The 23,131-nt window shown below is 42.8% G+C and overlaps 1 protein-coding gene across 4 annotated transcripts in view; it reads left to right on the top strand.

The window, feature by feature from the left end:
- Nucleotides 1–23,131, top strand: part of Klf12 (KLF transcription factor 12) — a 411,445-nt gene that overhangs the window by 376,487 nt on the left and 11,827 nt on the right. For all 4 annotated transcript variants that reach the window (XM_048422240.3, XM_048422239.3, XM_087912267.1 and 1 more), the window contains one exon: nucleotides 2,800–2,957. In XM_048422240.3, the coding sequence (XP_048278197.1) occupies nucleotides 2,800–2,957 (158 nt within the window). The remainder of the gene's footprint in view (nucleotides 1–2,799; nucleotides 2,958–23,131) is intronic.

Genomic DNA, 23,131 nt, shown 5'->3' with positions numbered 1-23,131 from the left:
GCATTGCTTTCGCCACATCAGGGCTCGCACAGTCTTTCTTGTGCACAGGAATCTTGCTCCAGGCTGGAGTCACCCTGAGGACTGAGTAAAGCTATCCCTTCTCGTTGTTTTGACTCTTTTCACAGTAGGCTCCTGTCCCAGCAACTGAATCAACGACGTGGAAAACCACAAATCCACGCTGATTGATAACGAAGGCTTTAGAAAGGGGCTCACCCCAGCATAGCCTGTGTTCTTTCGCTCTAGTGTGGATCTCAAATTAAATGGTTTGAGGCTCAATAAACAGCATTTATATCTGATCCTAACGACTCTGAAGCTTTGGCTGCCTAATCTCCTGTTTGTAGACTAGAAAAGACACTTTGAAAAAATAAACAGGAAGATGCCAGAAGGAAACATTGGAAACCAGTTGGCTAGTGAAATAGAAGGATATGGTACGAGAAATGGTCTCTGTTTGTCACTTAAGAGATAGGGTTTTAAAGGGTAGGGATGCATGCTTGTTGAACAACCTCTATAATCCATAATTGAGGAGCCAGCAGACTATGACATGCAGGCAATTACACTATTTTTCTCAAGAAAACTTTATTGAAACTGTGCTTCTTTGTTACCATATGGTCTATAGCTGCTTTCCTGAGAGAATTTTAGGGTTTATTAATTACAGCATAAGACTTTATGGTCCTTAACTTCGAAATAAAGTAGTTACTACCTAATCCTTTGCAGAAAAAGCCGACCAACCCTTCTTCAGAATTGAATAGGGACTGTAAAATTTGCAATTACTCTCTGTGACTCTAATAAAGGAAACGAGGCCAGCTATCCTGCAATAATCTGCCAGTTGCAAGCAGCAGCTTCCTTTTAAGTTTCAAATGTGGAGAAATACATATGAGAATTGATAAGTTATGGCAGATAACATCTCACTTAAATGACCTACAGTATTGTGTCCACATGGACTAAGCTCAAATGCTTCATGTTGAAAAGGTGGGGGGGAGGGTTGAAAGTAAGGGTAGATGAGTTTGCAGAATGATGTCAGTGGCAAGACTTACGAGGTATTAAGATCCTACAGTCATACAAATTTCTCTGATTGCAGGTATATATGTCTAGCAATATATTTAAGTATATACGACTAGAAAGAAGGTATGATGCTATGAAGTGGAGCAGAGGCACTAGCAGGAGGAGGGTGGGACACTAAAGAGAAGGTGGACACAGGAGAGAGGTGCTCATCACAGTGTAGAGCTGTGTGTAGGGGGATCTATGCAACACAGCATTATAGACCATGAATACATAACAGCAAAAAAAAAGTTTAAATTGGAAAGATCTGAAGAAAGTGGACAGTGGCTTCTCTCTGGGAAGAGGACAAAGAATCAAGGTGGTAATTTAAGAACAAAGGGGCCTCTTTATCTGTAGTGCTCAGCTCTTAAAAGAGCTGGTCTGCCAATAACAACTTCTTGCATTTATTTTCTGTGGGGCGATGCCTGTGCGTAGGTGTGCATTCCTGTGCCATGGCTTGATCATGGAAGCCAGAGGGAAACATACAAGAGCAGGTTCTCTCCTTCCACCGTGTGAACTCCAAGGTTCAGGCTTAGTAGCGAGAGCTTTTACCTGCCAGGTCATCTCACTGCCCTGACTCCCCCCACAACTGAATTTTAATTTTGATTTTTAGAGCCAAATAGAAGGCCATATAGAATAACTAATAATGGACACATAATAATAAAGGCATCTCAAAACAAAAACATCAAAACAGGGAAAAACCTGAAAGGGGAGAGAGAGAGAGAGAGGGAGAGAGAGAGAGAGAGAAGGAAAGTAATGGTAAATGTAACTTGAAGACACGGGGATGATTGCTTCTTTATCCTATTTCATTATAATTTTAGAGAACTTCATGGGTTGCTAATAAAAAGATGAGTCATGTTCTTTCTGTCTCAATCAAAAGAGATTAAGGTTTGAAAAAGGTACATGTAAATGAATTACCTGACATTACAAACTAATCCTGTTTTTCTACTGGGCATTAAGGTGAAACAGCATGCAAGTCTGGGCCAAACTTCGTCGTTGAAGTCTCTTTTTCTCATAATAGTAGTACAGCTAATCTTTAAAGACGGTGCACTTTATTCCTCACCTCAAATAAGAAAAAAAAAAAAACCCACCAAGTAGGAAAGTTAAATCTCAAGTGCGTTTCTCTGTTTTTTGCACAGAAATTGCAGTCATGAGTCACCGTGTTGATGTACTAATGCCGTTCCTTTCACGCTGACCTTAGTTGTTTTGAAATGAGCACTGTGGTTTCGCATGGTCTTATAATGCCATGTGCAGTTCAGGTGCCCCTCTCATTCAATTTGTTCGTATTGAGATGTTATCAAGAGCAGGGCTTCCCAAAACGTTCTCTTAGAAAGACGGGGCATTCAAAACTGAGCTGTTAATTCAGCACTGATAAGGGAGATTTGCGTTCTTGCCTCTACTTCCACTTGGGTTTGTTCCATTAGGTTGGCTTGGTAGGTTTGGGTTTTTTGAAACAGGTTTTAGAATGTGGCCCATGCTGGCCTCCAGCTTCTTCTGCCTCAGTCTCTCCCCGACTGAGACCACACACCCACATCACTGTGCCTAGTCTGCTGTTGTCTGCATTGCCTTTCTTTCCCTAGGACTCTTTAACCAAGAGTAGCCATGCTGCTTTCTTTAGCTATCGAGACGCATCAGGAGATGACGGCAGTGTATGGCCATGGTGACCAGGAGGCCGTAGAGTCTACGACCAAGTTCTCAGCATGCTAAGGCCCCGGAGCAAGGGCTGTGCTTCTCCATGTAATGGCGCTCTTTCTTTTTCAGTTCAATCTCACCGTTTAGTATTGAGAGCACAAGACGCCAGAGACGATCAGAATCCCCGGACTCCAGGAAACGGCGCATTCACAGATGTGACTTTGAAGGATGCAACAAAGTATACACAAAAAGTTCTCACCTGAAGGCACACCGGAGAACACACACAGGTACAGCTCCCGTGGGCTTCTCAGTGGGGGTCAGGGGGAGTGTGAAATGACATCTCACCCGGTCGTTAGTCGGTGACTGACATATTTTGAATTTAGTTCATTTCTTCTGTCTTGTGAACCAGAATGAGCTAATCATCTTTCTGGTGGTCAGCTTAGCCACCTAATAATTATGTCATTTATTGAGTTTAAAAATATCCACAGCGCACCTCAGACATCAAGCCGAGCAAAATCCTTCCCCTCCTTAGAGCAAACATCTAACCCACCACCATCATTAGGTCACATATGTTCTGTTTTCAATATTATTCCTCCTAAGTATCAGAGAAATAAAACTCAGAATTTACATGCACAAAGCACTGCAGTGTTTTTTTAAAACCAGTTAAATCCAGTTTGATTCTCCCCAGAGAATCTTGCTGCCTTAGGAGGGGATTTCCAATACTAGCGGAGAAAAGCAATTGATGCAAGAAATTCACAAGTTTGCAGCATTTCAATTATTAATCCTTCCATACACCTGGGGTCCACCCGTGTAGAAAGCACTAATGGTCATTATCAGCCACTGCCCACAAGGTCTTTGTGTGTGTGTGTGTGCATATGTGTGTGTGTGGCCCTCAGCTGACATTTCCTGGGTACCTTCTGAGTACTATCAACGGGAGCTACTGGCGAGGCACGGAAGGCAGCAGAAGGGGCCACCATGACTATGCCATCCCTAGACAAGTGACTCGTGACAGGAGTCAGTGGTACCCAAAGAAGCAGATGAGACAGGGAAACAGTCATAGGCTTTGCAGCTGACTTAGGTCACGGCCAAGTAAGTCCTGCCCAGTGTCTATCACTGGCACAGACCAGACGCCAGCATGGTTTTCTCATGGGAAATTTCAAATGGAACAGATTCCTGTGTGGCTGTGTAAACGTGTTCTCCATCATACCATCAAGATAACCATGCAGGCAACCACTTTTCAGGTGAAGTAGCAAAATCAAAGACTGGCCGTCTTTGCATTTTCTTTAGCCCATGGTGCTACATCTGTTTGCAAAGACATGAGCCAGAGGCTTTAATCGTGCATGCTGCCTACAGGGGCTGGCAATGGGTACAAGTGCTGTAAGCCTATGGGTCTAAGCAGAGTTTCATCACTCCACTATTGCACGCATGAACATATCTTGTCATGCTGGGTGTTACTCAGGCTCACAGGGTTTACAACTGAGTAAAACTGTTGATGACTCACACTGCCTCATCAGCCTGCACTGCACCTTCCAGTACTATGACAGCTAGCCAATAGGAAGCAAGCTTCCTGGTCAGTACTAACTAGGTTTCTCCATACCCTGTGACCAAAGTCTGCTATGACTTTAGCAATGGGGTCTGACCACCAAGCCCTGGTGGGTATCCAAGGACAATGACAAAAGCTTGTATTGTTTGGGGGGGTTTCTGCGACACCCCTGATCAACTCAGGGAGAAATGTCCCTCCCATACCAAGCACAGGGTGTTATATTTGGCAGACTGTGACTTCAGAGTAAAGTAGCATCTTTGTATCAAGGGCAACCCCAGTTAAACAGGGAGGCAGCCAGGGGAAATGGCAATTGCCTATGCTTTTGTACAGGTCTTTTGGACCCTACTAACCAGTGTCCATTGCTAGGAACCGGAGTTTTTGCTAGTCTATGGTTTCTGATGGCCTCTCCTACACGTCGCCTCGGATGACAGCCCCCTCCCCTTTCTCCTTACCTCCAGGCTCCCCCCTCTCCTTTAATTGTGAACTTCCCCGTGAGACGTTTTCACCTGTTTCTCAGGCACTACTTCTAGTTTTGTGGTTCGCTTATTTATTTCCTGCGGATCTGGGAAGGGAACCCACAGCATTACACATGCTGCCAAGGGATGGACCCCTGAGCGCCATCCTCAGCCCACTGGACTGTTTTTAAATCACCTTCTTAAACATTAAGGCAAAATAAAAAATGAACATAAAGACATGGAACTCCACATGTATCTTCTATTAACAGATGAAAAACAGAAATAATGGCAGCAAGTGTGATGGGACCGTGTCACTGATTGTTGGGGGACAATTTCCACACCCACGTACGCACACACACAGACACACAAATTGCCTTCAGGGGATCATCACATAGGTTGAGCTGCTCCCATTCTCCTTGAGCTTTCTGGAACATATATTCACCTCATTTCCACATAGATACCCCTGCTCTGTTTATTCAGTGATACACAGTGAAAGAGGGGAGGGTTTTTCATCACATGTGATTAAAGGGCATTTTTCCCCAGCACTGCTGGATTGCATCTTACAAATTTTGATGCACACCAAGTGAGGAGAAGGGATGCCATGTATTCACCCCCATTCAAAGCAACATAAACCTTGATTGCTGAAGCTGGATTAATGAGCTGGACTTATTAAAAAGATGACTTCATAGACTTTGAAGGTCACAGTGGCCTTACACGTAAGAACATAGAATATGTTTTCTAATTAGAGGGAGCCCTTGCCTGTCACGTCTCACAGGAACAAGTCGCCACTCTGCTGTTTCCTGCACACTTGCGCATCTTGTGTCTTCCTCAGTCTGCTTGGTGACCTGGCAGCTGCAGCTGTTGAGATCTTTCTCACACAGACACAGCTGCCCCAGCGCTATGTCTCCCGCTCTCCCTATAAATGCGCACGCACTAGCAGCTTATTTGCCAGCAGGACATTTTGAGGAATTGGAAGACAGAGGCCTATTCTTTGTCAGTGTGCCTCCATCTCTTATGGTGCAGTCTGGGGCGCCCAGATGAATGGAGCTCCCTCGAGTGACCACGCATTTGCTGTCCCCGACCGGCTCTAATGGTCTTCTCGGCCCCACTGTGAGCCACAGCATCCTCCTGATCTCCAGTTCGGATACTCCCCATTTTGTCAGCCGTACCTTGTCACATTGACTTAAGGACACATTGTGGTCCTTATGTGTTGCGGGAAGAGACCCTCTTTATGACCATCTCTGAATGTGAACAATTTGCACTGAAGCTTTCTGGGAGTTGACTCCCTAGGGTCACCTCGATCAAGGAGTGTTGCCAACTAGGTCTAGTATATCTGCTGCAGTAGAAACGGAGGTCTCTCTGCTTGACTTGAAATCCTGGAGCCACTCCTGAAATGACTTCCCTGGAAGTGATGCTGGGGCAACACCTGGAGACAAAGGACAACTTGCTAGAATATTGTCAGGCTTGGAGTTTATCTACACTTTTCCCAATCTAGAAATAAGTATTATAAGTCCCCATAGTGACTTGATTGTAACATGTTGAATTCAATAATCTGGAAACATCTGAATGGTCCCTCCCATCTCTCTCCTTCAATGTCTCCATCTTTGCCAGTTAATCGTGGGCAGATTGAACATGACAAATGCAAAGAAAATACCCACCATGGGGCAGGCTGTCAGGTCTTTTAAACCGCTAACTATGCTGCCTCTAGTCTGCATCAAAATATCTCTGCTAAATTTCTGCTCAAAGCCCCAAATGTACCAAATCCATTAACTCACTGAGCACAGGATTACTTAGAGCAGACCTCTGTATCCAAAGGGTCTGCTTCTGTGTGTTCAACTAGGCCTGGGCTGTGCTCAACCTCTGTGGGCTTCTTTTGTCAGCACTCCTCAGCTGTGTCTCTAGCAGCTGTGGGAAGTATTTGCATTGTATCAGGTACTGTAAGTAACGAGATCTTATCGCAAGGATACAAGAAGATGCGTGGAGGTTGCATGCAAATAGCTCACTGGTTTCTGTCTTAAGCCTTGAACATGAGTTTTGTTATCCAAAGGGGCTGGGGACCGGGCGAGAACCGGTTTTCTGGTACTAAGGGACCACTCTAGTCTGTGCAGTCGTAGTCTCTTGAACCGACAGTTAAAAGTGGCATTATTGTCCAATAGGGAGAAAGAGTAAAATTTGGTGAACTTGTTGAAACTGGTGACAAGTGATCCCAGGCTAGCTTATAATTTATAATTACACACAAGATTTCACAACCTGGTGAGTAAAATGTAATCAACACTGGTTCTATAGAAATTCGGGCTGGCTCGCATGCTTTTAATAAACATCTTCTTAGCCTTACCTTTGCTTCAGGCATGTTGAGTAAGATCCTTATGTGTGACCAATAATACTTAATGTGGAGCTTGGGATTAGAACAGATGACTTATGAAATCCAAGCACGCTATGGGAGGGGAGCGTGCTGCAGTGAGAAACTTGCTTTAAGGAAGTCACAGTCATTTTCCTGTGAAAACTTTAACTTTCTGCAATTTGCTAGTGCCTCATCAGTTGTGTGTGTCCTTAGATTAAATTAATTAAATTTCCTTAAATTAAAGTTGTAAACAGTTGTAGGGATGCAGAAAAAGGCCCCTTTCGAGATATTAGCAATAAGCAGTTTGGAGAGAATTTAAATTTAAAAGTAGTTTGTTATTGTGTAACTTAGGTACTAACACGGATATGTTAGCAAGTATTTGGAAATGTTGTAGCAAACCCTGTGCAGGCTACATTGTTAAAGAAACATCACAAAGAGAAAATGTAGCTCAAGAGCCACACTTTCTCCAGCAGGCCTGTTGTTCATAGCCTCTTCTCTGCATTGGGTCTTTCTCCCACTCAGTGATGTATACATTATATTTAAATGAAAATGCAGAAGATTTAAATTAATGGAGTCATATTTGTGCTGTGAATAACTGCTGTTGACTCTCTTCATTTAAAGATAGTGCATGGTATATTAAATTATTTAAGCATGCATTTTTAAAATAAAACATGGGTATAATTTAGAATGCTCACATATTGGCTAAAGCACTGGTTCTCAACCTGTAGGTCAAGACCCTTTGGAGGGTCAAATGAACCCTTCAGAGGGGTTGCCTAATACCATTAGAAGACAGTACCAAAACTACACTTTTTATGGTTGGAGGTCACTACAACAGGGGGAACTCTTTTAAGGGGTGGCAGCATTAGGAAGGTTGAGAGTCACTGGAAGCTTAAATGCTATAGTAATTTCTACAGTGTTGGTTTTTTAACACACAGGTGTCAGTAATTCTTACAGCCACTAGATGGGGCACTAGACTCAGCTGTTGCAGCTGCTCTAGGTGGGAAACTTGACTGCCCTCGTGCTGTGTGTGACGTACTGAAAATAAGACATGTCTATCAGTGTTCATGTCTTTCAGTTTAATGATGAGTGAAAGACAGAGGTAAACTGCAAACCAACCTTGTAAACGTAACTCCAGCATTATATATATATATATATATATATATATATATATATATATATATATATATATATATATATTCTCTTTCAAAAGAGTTGAGATATTTGAAATATTTCACATTATAAATTAATACTGTGCCTCTCTCATAAATCTGGGCTTAATGGGCCAGCCTTGCTAAATGTTTGTTAAAACTTATATGAAAAATACACTGCTGAACGTGAGGGAGATACATTTCTCATTTATCCAACTTCATCGGGAGTTCCTTGGGGATGTTTGAAACTGGTAACCAATGCCGACTCAACAGTCTCTGATATCTGCTCTTCTTTATCTTTAAAAAGAAACTGCACACGAATTAATAACGCCTCCCCTGATGAGAGGAGCATATGCTGTGGCCGGATCATCTGTTGTTTATAAGTTCCGTGTGCTGATGCACTCAAGAGCCACTTCCAGCTCCACACTCACTCCCACACACGGTGGTCCTAAGTGGCTGCAGATTCCACGGATTCTCACTTTTCCCTTGACTCATCAGTTCATCCTGCTATTCATGGATTTCTTTCTTCTAAATCAACTTCTCTATTTTTTTTTCCCCTGAATGAGATTCTAAAGTGGCTTGGGGGTGATTTGGTGGCAGCTGTTTGTCCTGGTGGTAGATATTTGTGACAATCCTGTTCCAATGTTTGTGTCGCTAATGCATAGCTCATGGTACACTGCACTCCGTTTTTTAGGACAACTCCACTCTCCAATAGCTACTGACTCTTAGATAAAGCACAGAGCTGGTGAAGATACTGAGTCCACCTGAGTCTTCACTGACCATTTTCAGGGCAGATCTTATCTTAGTAAGGATCTTGTAAGTCCTTACCAAAGCGTTCCTGAATATGAACCATGTAATTGCCTTGATTTATCTTCTGATGCTGATAGTACAATTTCATAGACTAGGCGAGTTGTAAAGAAATGAGGTTGATCATGATTGTAGCTGGGTCAAGGTTGAAGGCCTTCATCAGATAGTAGTCTTCTTGGTGTCAGAGTCCTGAGCGGCTGGCCCTGGGCAGGAGCTAGGAATGTGTAAGAGACTTAGCCACACCAGCTTTTTTAGAAGACGCACTTTATGTGGTGCCTTTACCACGATTCCCATCTGTAGACTACACTTTCTGAAGATCTTAAGTCTTCTGCCCTTAATGCCTCATTGTGAGGGGTAGATTTCAGCCTGAGTTTGGTTTTTCCAAATGTTTCTGGGAATGTCAGGGTGCAAACCATACCCAGACTACAGCAAAGTATGCTGAGAAATAAAAAAAAAAATTGAAATGAAATTTGAAGGCAGGAACAAAAGTTTGCATCGATCTATAGCCCATAACTGGTAAGCCTGGAGCAGCTAGCTAAGGTGCGGGAACCTTAGATGTTCTTTTTTAACTTTACAAACAGTTGTAGTAAGTCTCATTACACATGTTTGATTCTGGACATCAGTTTTATAACCCAAGTAAATACAGTGATAACATATCTTAGGCATTCAGTAGTTTCTCACTAAAGAGATCCAGCTATAGGTATATGTCATCATGAGCATATGGCTATAATTAAATGCCTTTACTTGGGACTCCAATAGATTTAATATGTGTAGGTTGTAATTATTTGACAGTAAAGCTAATAGTCATTTAGTAAACACAGTGTATTGCTGCCATAGTGAATAAAACAGTCATTTAAGGAATATACTTTACATCCTTGCGAAGGCATTTCAGTTTTTTATGTGAAAGGCCATGTTCATAGATTGAACACACAGATTAACGTTTCCTACGTTCCCGTAGATTGAATCTCAGAAGGGCAGAAAGAGTCTTGAACCATATTTGGTGAGTTTACCCATAAGCATAGTAGATAACTCACAAGGAACCCAAGAAAGAGCAAGCATGCCACAGTGCAGGCGTTCTGGTCCTAGCTGGAGCCGTGCCTAGGTCTCCAGATGAGTCTGGGTATATATGGTTTATTCTGCATTTACCCAGCTCCAACCTGAAATGGCCTGGCTACCCGGCTCTTTTCTTCCTAGGTCTTCAGTCAGTAACATCTACTTATTTCCCAAAATGCCTCGTGCCACCAAGCCTATAAAGCTCTTTGACCCCCCCTACCCATTCCCTAGCAAGCTCCAGTGTGTGCTGCCTGATATTAAGATGTGATGGTCGAAAGGCATGTGGGGAAAAGTGAAGGAAATAGAACAACATTCATGGGCGGCTGAGCAGATGTGAGCACAAGGGAGAGGAACGATGAGGATATCCAGTGTGTGTGTTAGGATCCTTGTACACACGGAGATCCCACATGGATGGGTGTTGACATTTCTCTGTCCCCGAACAACGAAACACAGCTATGCAGGTATGTGAATCCCAGGAACAGAGCCACTAACCCGGATCCAGCTGAGAAAGCAGGGCAGTGAGGCCTTGGCTGCTCTAGGGTCTGTGTTATTGTCATTTCCCTCCATCCTTGACAAGTTCTCAAACCTGCCAGGCCGATCTCTTCAGTAGAGCCACTATCCCTTGCCCGCCCTGCATGGCAGCACGTACCTACCAGTTAGTATCAGCTACTGGGATGCTTTGGCATGACAAATCAAGGTTACCGGTGCCATGTCTGGTGACTGGCCTTTCTCCCCACTCTATGAATATTTTACTGGTTAGAAAATCAACGAGAAGACATGGAAGGGGAGCGTTAATCACTAAATAAAACCAGACAAGCCACTCTGGAGTGCTTGCTCAGCACACAGCTCTTTGCATACCAATGAATGAGATATAAAAATGAAGACTGGAGGTTCTAAATCCGGCGGGCGAGACAGCCACATTGGCAAGTATCTTCCATGGGGAAAAGACTAGCAAAGGGAGAAAATTCCTGTCTGTGCAAGTTGCCTTGGCGGCACAGAGGGAGGATCCGTGACCATCCTGAAGGGCATCTGCCCCTGCAAACAAGATCTTCCCACTGCCACCTCGAATAGATGCGGGAAACCTCCATATCTATTTCCAGTTTATATGTATCTCACTATATTTTGAAAGTGCTACAAATATTACCCAGTTTTCACTAAAGGGAACGGCGTTTCATTGACCCATCAGTGGGTTACTGCCTCCAGTCAAACTGTACCTGAGACCAACAGTGATCCAAATGTCCATATCTGAATTGTACGCATTTCATTGAATTTTATTCTAAAAGCTATATCTTACTGAATTGCTGTTCTTAGAGTTATCTTTTACATACACTTAAAAGACCTGTAAAACCACCTGCCCATGAGTGTCTCTGTTTAATAATACATTGCAAAGTGAGTCTTGCTTCTGACTTTTATTTATGTGAGCACATACATCATCAAGTTAAAATTGCTGTGAGGTATTTATGGACCTCATCTCACTGTGAGCCCTGTTTTATCTTTACATTTATCAAAGTGATGTGGAGAGAAGAAGGAGGGAGTAATTTTATCCCCAGTCTTTGTATTTTCTCATGTTCTACCTGAGAATCAAACATTTTGATTATTAATCTCCTTATCCTGACTAGTAGGAATACTTGTTACTGAAATAGAATTTATTACATGAGTAATAATGAACTGCGTTTGGGAAGAATATATATTCACCATGAAAGAATGTGCAAAGGATTTTTTTGTGATGCTCATCTCAATTAAGTCTTTATAATTAAGAATAATCTTTTTACTGTAAAGATTATAATACTGCTCATCTAAATAAGAATGCATTGCTAGGGAGACATAGCAGTCAGTAATGTGCTCATTGGAGCGTGAGGTCCCAAGATCTAGCCTCAGAGCCCATATAAAAGCCAAGTACAGTGACACACACCTGTTATCCAGTGCTAGACAGGCAGAAACAGAGGATCCCTGTGGCCTCCTGCTTAGCTGGTCTAGCTGAATCTGTGAGCTTCAAGTTCAATTACAGTCTCTGTCTCAAAAAACTAAGGTGGAGAAGGGCCTGGAGAAAGGGGCGGCTCAGAAGTTAAGAGTGCTTACTTCTCTTGCAGAGGATCTAGGTTCAGTTAAGAGTGCTTACGTCTCTTGCAGAGAATCTAGGTTCAGTTAAGAGTGCTTACGTCTCTTGCAGCGGATCTAGGTTCAGTTAAGAGTGCTTACATCTCTTGCAGAGGATCTAGGTTCAGTTAAGAGTGCTTACGTCTCTTGCAGTGGATCTAGGTTCAGTTAATTGTGCTTACGTCTCTTGCAGAGGATCTAGGTTCAGTTAATTGTGCTTACTCCTCTTTCAGAGAATCTAGGTTCAGTTAAGAGTGCTTACGTCTCTTGCAGAGGATCTAGGTTCAGCTCTCAGCACCCACAAGGCAGCTCATAACTGCTTTTGGCTCCAGTTCCAGGAAGGCCGATGCCTTCTGCCCTCTTCATGATCCTGTCTTCATGTGGTACATATCAACGCACATAGAAGCACACAAATACATATAAATATAGCAAAGAAATATATTCTTAAAAGACAGGTGGAGAACAATTGATAAAACACTGCAAGCAATATATCCACGTACCAATAGAAATTGCTTTTTTAACTCTGGCATGATCTAGATTTTACATTTGTACTATAACCGTTTCATTTGGTTAATTATTACCATAGGGCTCTGTGTTAGGCCCAGGGGATACAGGGATGAAGCGATGCCAAAACCACGTTCAGTATCATAGTGCTCAGTTCATAGGGTTTCATGTGGGACAAGCTTCCTTCACGGAGCAGAGTGAGGAGAGTCTTAATGCAGGCAGGCTTCACATACTGTGGGCTGGGAAGAGCTGTGTAGATGAGAAGATAACAACATCGAAAATCTTGTGAAACTGTTATGGGGCAAGTAAATGAAGAAGCTTCTGTGAAGGAAACTGAAGGAAACATAACCAGGATGTGAAGGTCTTTCAGAAAGACTTCATTAGAGGAATCTGGCATTGTAGTGTGTGCACATAATCTGAGCACTCAAAGAGTCAGATGCCAGAGAACTACCAGGTCAAAGTCAGCCTGGGTAACACAGCAAGATTCGAACTCGAAAAGAAAATTGAAAAAAAAATAATCTCCAAATTCATGTGGAAATACAAAAGACCTAGGGTAACCAAAACAATCCTGAATCATAAAACCATTTCTGGAGGCATCGCCATTCTGATTTCAAATCATACCGCAGAATGCTGTGATAAAACTACATAATACTGACATATAAACAGATGCATTAACCAAGAAAATAAAATTGAGAACACAGATATAAGTCCATGTTCCTACAGCCCCCTGATTTTGGACAAAGAGACCTTGGAGAAAAGACAGCATCTTCAACAAATAGTGCTGGTGTTGATCAGACTGAATAGATGGATACAGAAGAGTAATCCCAGATTCCTGTCTCTCACCCTTCACAGATCTGACCTCCAGTGGATAAGGGACCTCAACATAAAACCTGATATTGTTTACTACTGAAGACTTAGTCAGGTCCTGACCGGAATTAACACATCTGGTACAGAGTATGTAGTTACTAACCTAACAAATGTCCCCCTTTCAGTTCCTGTCCGTAAGAACCACCAGCAGCCATTTGATTTCAGCTGGGAAGGCCAGCAGTATGCCTATACACGCTTTGCCTTGAGGATATATGATTTTTCCAGCCATATGTCATAGCATAGTTCAAAAGGATCTTGATCATCTGTCTCTTCTACAGAATATTACATTGGTCCACAATGCTGATGGCAATATACTGTTTGGACCAAGTGAACAGGAGGTAGCCACCATGTTGGACTTGTAGGTCATACATGAGCATTAGAGGATAGGAAATAAATCTAACCAAAATTCAAGGACCTTCTACTTCAGTCAAATTTTTAGGAGTCTAGTGGTGAGGCCCATGCAGAGATATGCCTTCTACGAGGAAGGATAAATTATTGCACCTGGCTCCTCCCACCACCAAGACAGAAGTACAATGGTTAGTGTGTCTATTTGGATTCTAGAGACAGCATATCCCTGACTTGGGCATATTCTTCTCCCCATATACCAAGTGACTCAGAAAGCTGCCAGCTTTGAGTAGGTCATGGAACAGAAGAGAAGGTTCTTCAATAGGTAGCTGCTGTGCCTTGGACCATATGATCGGCATACTCAATTGAACTTGAGGTGTCAGTGGCAGATAGGGATGCTGTTTGGAGCCTTTTACAGTCCCCTGTAGGTAAATCAGAGAAGAGACCTTTGGGATTTAGGAGCAAGGCTCTACCACCATCTACAGACGACTCTTCTCTCATTGAGAGACAGTTCTTGTCCTGCTACCTGGCTTTAGTGGAAACTGAAGTTGTTTTTCAATGGGCCAACCTAGGCTGCTCATCATGAGCTGAGGATAATCTGACCCATCAAACCATAAAGTAGGATGTTGACCTAGTTATTCTTTTGATTTGGAAATTAAGCATGACATAAGGAGATATAATTGCATGCGAAGGTGACAAGGGATGAATTCGTGATGGCTATTCTTTGTTGTCACCTTGACTACATCTGGAAGTAACTAAAACCCATTCAGTCCATACACTTTTGAGGAATTCTTTTCTTAATTAAATTATTTGAAGTGGGAAGACCCACTTTTAATCCAGATATTTTGGGGTGAGAAGACACCTTTAATCTAGGTATTTTGAGGTAAGAAGATCCCCCTTGGATTTGGGCCACACCTTGTGGTAATGGCCTGTATAAAGGACACAGACAAAAGAAGCTTTTACTTTTTGCTTGTTGCTCTTGCTGGCAAGTCCATTCCCTCACTGGCATTAGAGTCTACTTTGGGATTTTGGTGTGTACTAGAGACCATCAGAGACATCCAGTCACATGAACTGAACAACTATGAAGTCTTGGATCTTCCCTTGATAGACAGTCATTGTTGAACTAACTGGACACACACTGCTTGTAAGCCATTCTCTCTCTCTCTCTCTCTCTCTCTCTCTCTCTCTCTCTCTCTCTCTCTCTCTCTCTCTCTCTCTCTCTGTGTGTGTGTGTGTGTGTGTGTGTGTGTGTATAAATGTATGTATAAATTCATTATGTAAGTTCTGTTATTCTCAAGAACCCTGACTAATGCAGATCTTCAACATAAGACCTCATATCCTGAATCTCATAGAGGAGGAAGCAGGCAATACACTTTAACTTATAGGCATGGGGAGGGATTTTTTTTAACAGGTCCTGGCAATGCAGGCATTAAGATAATTAAAAAGGAGGATCTCATGAAACTCTAAAACTCTGTACAGCAAAGGACACCATCATTTGAGGAGCGAGTTGGTCTGTAGAATAAGAAAAAAGATATTTACATCTGACAGAGAGTTTGTATCTAGAATATATAGAGAACTCAAAAAACTAATGACCAAGAAAACAAACACTCAGTTAAACTCTGGGCTCTGGAGCATGAAACAAAACAGAATTCTCAAAAGAATAAACAAAAATGGCCAAGAAATATTGTTTAAAATGTTCAACATCCTTAACCATCAGGATAATGCTGACATCTACATAAGGAAGGGGAGTTTGTATTCACTGTTGGTGGGGGTGCAAAGTGGTGTAGCCACTATATAAATTAGTATGGTGGTTCTTCAAAGAGTTAGAAGTATACCTACACTACGATCCACCTGTACCACTCCTGGGCATATTCCCAAAAGACTTTCTATTCTAGCACAAATGCATTCTCTTTCTTGTTTATTGCTGCTCTATTCACAATAACTAGGAAGTGGAAACAGTCTATATGTCCAGCAACTGATGAATCAATAGTGAACATATGGTAGGTACGTGTAAACAAGATGACACTGTGCAGCCGTAAAGACAAATGACATTCTTAGATTAATGAATGGAGCTGGAACACCTTATACTGAGTGAAGTAAGCCAGCCCCATAAAGATGAATGCCACCTATTCTCTGTCATAGGTGGTTGAATCTGTAAATATGTGTATTTAAGTTTGAGCACCCGTAGAAAGCAAGAAAATAATAAGGGGGCATATGGGAGATTTCATAGGAGTGGAGCTAGAGTGCAGGCGGCAAGAAGATGGAAAGGAGAATAACGGGACAGGAAGGGTTAAGTGGAGTGAAGGCTAAGAGGAAATGGCAGAGGAGACAGAATAAAGAACTGCTGATATTGAAGACCTTTGAAGATGTCTCGTGGAAACCTACTGCAGTAGCTTCCTAAAGTGTGTTCCTATGCACATACCATTGGGAGCTTGAATTAGGGGACACCTTAGACTGTCAAATAAAAATCCCAGAGCTAGGTATGGGCTACCTCTATTGGAATGGTTGTCCTACGGATTCCTGTGTGACTCCCATCTCAAACATTATAGGCTACTGCCGTTGATTGTACTGCCTTCCAAAACTTGATGGGAAGGCCCTGTTGTAGCAGACTCTGTCACTCACAGTTGAGTGACAGCTGTGGAGAGGTCACACTGGTACCTCCTGACAGATGCTATCTCTACTGACTAGCTGTCATATTGCTGGGGGGCTCTCTGCACAATGGTTCAATACAGAGCAGAAAACAAACAGAAAGAGATGGGACATAGGGCTCCATAATGAAACCGTCAAAACTGATCCTGGTAAATGGTGACAAAACCCAAGGAAAGATAGGCCACCCCTTGGAGCCGAAGGGAGAGGACTGCTGGACAGACATTTGGAAGACAGAGCCGGCCCCTGCAATGATCATGGTGGAGCAAGCAGGGAATACCTCCCTTATTTCTCTATGGAAGAGTCTCAAAATAATCTCTCCATCCAGAAAGGTTTGGGACAACTTGTGATGGGTGTAAATAAGCTTACCCCTCTGCTACAGCAATGCAGGAGGAAAGGCAAGTTGTTGAAATGGAAGGTGCTGAATTAGATTTGGGTCATCTGAGACAGCTTTCAGGCCATGGCTGGATTCATCCTGTACCATCCCTGTATGTAGATGGGAGACTAGAAAGTAGACACACTTAGGATTTCCCGGGAGGCTGGAGCAGAGACTGTGAGAATGTGGGGGTTGCGTAAGTGAGAAGAAAAACTGAAAGTCTTGGCACACATTTATGTGACAGGTTAGAAGAGTTCTCTGTACAAGAAACCTAAGAAAAGGTAACCAGACACATAGCAAATAGGTGCTGTCACTGCATCGCAATATACACTTGGAACGGCCAAATAAAACAATGTCCTTTGACCTTGAACTTTTTACTTTCTGTGAAGTCCGTTTTATTAGAGAATATTTTCATTCCTTGTTTGCTCTCTGGGTGAGAAGGCTAGACTTTGTGTTAGCAATACGGTATATCCACTAAGTCATCACTCAGGCTCTTGTCTGCCCGGCCAGTTCTGACTAGATCTTCTGGTTTCTTAAAGCAGTAACTTAAAGCAGTGTGGAGCAACAGCTTAAAAAGTGGCTAACAGTAACTGGATCCCTGAGTGAAGCAGGGCTAGCTACTGCCACTGCTAGATTACAAAGCAGCCAAGGTCAGACGTGTTACAATCATGACATTGCTTAGAAAAGGTCACGGCGTGTGGAGAGTTTCCCAGGTCCTAGCAAACATTTTATTTACCATTGTTATCAGGGGTTGCCTTTAGAACAGCATGGGGAAGACACTTAGTCATTTTCACACACAATGAAGAAGTTAGTCCAGACCATTCAGGGGAATTCCAGTAACACATTGACTGTTTGATTGAATTACCAAGACAAATAAATGGATTGCACATACTATACAATAGGTTGGTCTGCCTGGTTCAGGCAGTTTTGTACTTAAAATATTTTCAAGAGATAGATGCAGGATCGACGACCAGTTAACTGAAAACTTTAATTTGTTCCATTAGAATAGCAAAGAGAAGAAAGATTGAGGAGATGGCTCAGAGGACCTGAGTGATGAGCCTCTAGTACCTATGGAAAGAGAGAGAGAGAGAGAGAGAGAGAGAGAGAGAGAGAGAGAGAGAGAGAGAGAGAAAGGCCTAAAGACATACTTCCATGATCCCAGCACTGGAACAGGGCAGAGACAGGAGGATCCTGGGTATTCGGTCTAGCCAAATCAGTGAGCTGCAGATCCAAGGAGAGATTATATCTCAAAATACGAGGTGGGAAATCAACTGTGAAGGTATCCTGACGTCAGCCTCTCTGATCTGCATGTGTACATATGCTTGTGTGGGTGAGCACAACTACACACATGAAAAAACTGATAACACACACACACACACACACACACACACACACACAAACAAATGTCTTCAGGTGTCACAGGATAGCAAAAAAAGATGTATTTCCAACTTTATTATTTGATTTTTATTTCTTCACAATAAACGGGAATACCTTAAGTTTCTTAGCCATAAAAATTAAATATCGTGTAGTGTGCGGGTTAGAGTTTCACAGCTTGTAGGAACAGAGTTCTAGAGACCGGGAAACCGCTTCCAGAAACCACATTCTGCAGCCTCCAGCCCAGCTTCAGGTCGGTAGCCCAGCTCCATGTCTGACCATCTTGCCTAATTTTAGAGCTCCAGGTGGTGCTGGCTACTTTAAACCCCAAGAGGGAATGTGGCCTTGTCCATCCTTGGCTTACTCAGAGAAGCTGGTAATGCCAGCTTTTTCTTGGTCGCCAGGTTTCTATTTCCTCCTCTTGAAAGCGCCTAATTTCCTTCCAGATCTCTCAATCTGTGAACTTTTGTGAACTAAACGTAACAGAACCCAGAAGACAAGATAAAAATCTTGATTCTGGCTCCCCCCCCCCATATGCAAATGCCATTCCTCAAGTGAAGCAGATTGTCACAGCAACTACAGTGAGCCCTGAATGTAATGCAGCTCATTTGTCACTGTCTGGGCCCTGTGGCTTCAGCACAGTTAAACAGGGACAGATTTCCAAACTGCACTTCTGAACCGAGCAAATGCCTGTGCTTCCTCTTGCTCAAGGTGTTCCTTTTCAGTCGCTTGAGAAAATAACAGAGTCGCTGAGAACACGGGTGTTTTGTTTAACTCGGGCCTTTTGAAACTGCGCATTCCTCTAAGCATATTGCTCGCACGTCATTTTCATATGAAAAAGCACCTGCCCTTTGTCTCGGTCCACATTTACCTTTCAGCATTTCAGGTGGTGAAATGGGAGGCCTGACAGAAGTGATTTTTGTTCGGTAGGTTTTCGCGAATCCATTCAATAGCTGATGTTTTCTTTAGACTTTGTTGAACCTTGTGCTGGGTAAATGCCATGGAAATGCCCTGAGCTGGTCTTAATCCTTTTCTCTACCCAGAATGGCAGAAGACAAGCAATTCGTAATAAATCAGTTTGTGTTGACTATTTCGAGTCAGGGAAAAAAAAATTCTGATGTGAGTTCTTACTTTCCCAGGACCTCATTAACACCTCTTGGGAGTACACGCGTGCATTCTGCCTGTAGATACGTGCATAGGAAGTTGTATCCAACATGAACCGTAAGAAGGTTGTTCAGAAATTTTTAGATCAACAGCAAAAAGATAGTTTTTAAGAGTTATTGTTATTGATGATGGGGTGATGGGGTGCTTAGGCCACAGGGTGCCAGTGAGGTAGCCACTGAGTCACCTTCCCAGCCCCAGATGTCCTCACCCCTGTCTGGTATGTTTACTTGCTGAAATTATGCTGAAAATGTTTCATTAAAATAGGAACTATAAGAATGAAAGAAATGACTTAAAAGGAAGCTAACTGTACCCCCAAAGGAGTGGCGTAATGTCACCCAACTAGCCACCCATCCCTCACATTCTATTCTGGTTCTTTTTTACATTTTAACTTTATGTAAAATAAAAACCCATGCCAAGACTTACTGCTACAGTACTATGTCAAACTTTTGCCAATAATTTAATTCTCTTTTATAGAATTTAACATAAGAAATCAGAATCACTAATGTTCTGATATTGAAATCACAACTTTCAGGTATTTTGTAAAATGCTAAATCGTTTTTAAAAGATTTTACAGGCAGAGGCTTATACTTATATTTGGTCGTTGCCTAACCCTTTTGCCTAAACAGAATAAAGAAGGCATGGTGCCCATAGCCATGACTCAGGCATTAAGACCCTCGCTGCTCGTCCAGAGTTCTCATGTTTGATTCCCGGCGCTCACATGGTGGCTCCCAGTCATAATATGGAGCTCCAGTCACAGGGAGTTCATTGCCCTCTTCAGATCTCCATTGGCACCAGACATACATGTGGTGGACAGACATACACATAGTCAAAACATCCCTACATATAAAAAATTAAGACAGAAGGTAGGCACGATATTTTTATGTTCAGCGTATTTCCCTGGAAAGCAGTTTGAGATCACGGGTGTGGGATTCTGAGACAAATAAAGTCCATTTCAAGGGAAACCTGCGCTATCTAAAGAAATGAACAGAACTCTCCCCCTGGCAGCGGTGGCCATCTTGGTGAGGAACAGAAGCAAGAGTAACAAACCGGTGGGCTGTCGCTGTGGCGGGCTGTCGCTGTGGCGGGCTGTCGCTGTGCTCTATTTTTATTGTGCAAGCCTACACTTGGCTTTTTTTTTTATTTGTTTGTTTGTTTTTTAAGACAGAGCCTTACTCTGTACCAGGGACTCTCTGGAACTCTCTCTATTCCTGTTTCCCATCTTTCCTTCCATATTTAAAAATGTAACAGTGGAGACCATAGATGACAAATCCCTTCTATATATTTATCAAATAGAAAAGACTGAAGTACCGTTGCTAAATTGGCAAACGAATTGTGAGAAGTAAATTGGAGACTATATGTACCTGTATTCGACATGCTAGTCTAATCCATGCCTGGCATCAAACTGTCTGTGCTTTGGGTCACACCAGCTTCGCCTGTTCCCTACGAGGAGGACCTAGAGCCTCTTTCCCCTAGCTAACCTCATGCCATGGGCTTCCTAGTTTCACATCCTATTTTCCACCCACAATAATCTCGTCTGCTACTTCCTCACCAGGATAGAAACAGGCATCATCCTACCACACAACTGAGCAGTGCTTTTCTCCCACCAAGAGGAGCCTTCCTTGAACTTTCAGAATAGAACACTGATAGCCCGGGCACTAAAATCAACAGTTAACCAACAGGGCATCATGAAAGTGAGAAGCTTCTGCACGGCGCAGGACACAGTCATTCACAGGACGCAGTAACCTACAGAATGAAAAAAGATTTTTTTTTAAAACCAACTATCCATTAAATAGAGGCCTGATATCCAAAATATATAAGGAACTCACAAAACTGGATATCAATAAAACAGCTCAGTTTGAAAATGAGGTACAGCTCTAAACAGAGAATTCTCAAAAAAGGAAATTCAAATGACCAAGATGCACTTAGAGAAATGTTCAATATGCTTCACCTCAGGAAAATGAAAATCAAAACCACTTTGAGAATTTACCTTACACCTGTTAGAATGGCACAGATCATGAAAACAGGGGACAGCTCTTGCTTGTGAGGATGTGGAGTCAGAGGAAAACACATGCATGGCGGTGGGTAGGTGTGCAGACTCATACAGTCACTGTGGAAATCAATGAGGCAGTTCCTCAGAAAGATGGGAATCAGTTGACCTCCAGATCCAGCTGTGCCACTCCTGGACACACACCCAAGGGATGCCTTCTCTTGCCACAGACACAGCTGCTCACATATGTTCATTGCTCTACAATACATATTTTCTATAGCTAGAAATTGGAAACAACCTCAACAGATGAATGGATAAAGAAACTTGTACGCAATAGAATATTATTCAGTCATTAAAAATGAAACTGTGAAGCTTGCCAGTAAATGGGTGGAACTGGGGGAAAAATCCTGAGTAAGGTAACATAGATCTAGAAAAATAAATAAGGTTATATGTGACTATTAGCTGCTAAGTCAATGATAACCAAGCTATAATCCATAGAATCACAGAGGTTAGGTATAGACTGAGTGACTGGAGGGACAGTGAGATCTCGCTAAGAAAGAGAAATAAAATAGACAGTTATAGATGTATGGGGAGGGACTGGAACAGGAGAATCGAGGGAGTAGCAGGAAGAAAGGGGTCGAGGGAGGGAAAAGCTAAGGGCCATTTAAAGGGTAGTATGAAATATAGTAGTAAAACTGTGTAAAATGTGTGTATATAAGACAGTGACCTAAATGGCCAAACAATAGAAGAGACAGAACAGCCTCAACTAGACATCTCTTGTCATCAAGCGAAGCTTCCAGCACTGGGGTTGGGTTACATCTAATAATTGTCCAAAGGGGTCTTTATGGAAACCCCCAAACAACCTAGACTGTTGCCAAGGCTATAAGTTGCTCTCCCCAAACTGACATCAAGGTCTCATTGCTGAAGACAACATCTCCACAAACTATTAGACACAGAGAAGTCAAGCTGGTAACTACATAGGCCTTGACCCCTTTGTCTTTGGTATGGGAATGGAGGTATGCTTCAGTCAGCCAATTAAACACCAAGCAAGCCACAAATGCTTTGCTCGACAATGGCATACTGTCTGAAAACTATGCTCGCGCAAAGGGGGCACAGACTTCATGAGGGTAAGCAGTCAACATTTGATTTGACGTAAGGCCCACTCCACCAAATGGACCCCAAACCTGATAATGTTTGGGTGATCAAGAACCTGAGTCTGGATAGCCCAAAACCAAATACTAATGTTCTAAAAAAAAATGTAGCAAAATAATGACAAATGCAATACTCATAGTATCCGTTCAGCCATCATCAGAGAGACTTCCTCCCGCAGGAGATGGGAGAAAAGACAGAGACTCAGAGCCAGACATCGCTCAGAAAGAGAGACACCATGGAACACTCGGTCCTCGATGGAATGTCTCTATCAAAAACGCCCTCCCCTCCTTGGGTCTTAGGGAACCCTGCTAAAGAAGAGGCAAAAAGAGTCTAAGAGCCAGAGGGGAGGAGGGCATCAAGGAAACAAGACCCTCTAAATACAGCAGTACCAATATGCACATGAACTCACAGGGACTGAGGCAAAACACACAGGGCCAGCAAGGATCTGCACTAGATGGTGCATGGGAGCCGAAAGGAGAAGTGGGCGAATGGCCCCTGACACAGGCTCTATCTACCATTGATAACCAATTTTATTTGTAAGTGGTTTTCTCCAAGGGAGTCTGGCTGGGGAGATGAACTGGAATGCCTAGCAGCAGACGGCC

The sequence above is a fragment of the Myodes glareolus genome, chromosome 12 (genome assembly GCF_982192425.1).
Source record: "Myodes glareolus chromosome 12, mMyoGla1.1, whole genome shotgun sequence".
Lineage (NCBI taxonomy): Eukaryota > Metazoa > Chordata > Mammalia > Rodentia > Cricetidae > Myodes > Myodes glareolus.
The sequence above is the reverse complement of the archived record's forward strand: the minus strand, read 5'-3'. Positions and strand labels throughout refer to the sequence as shown.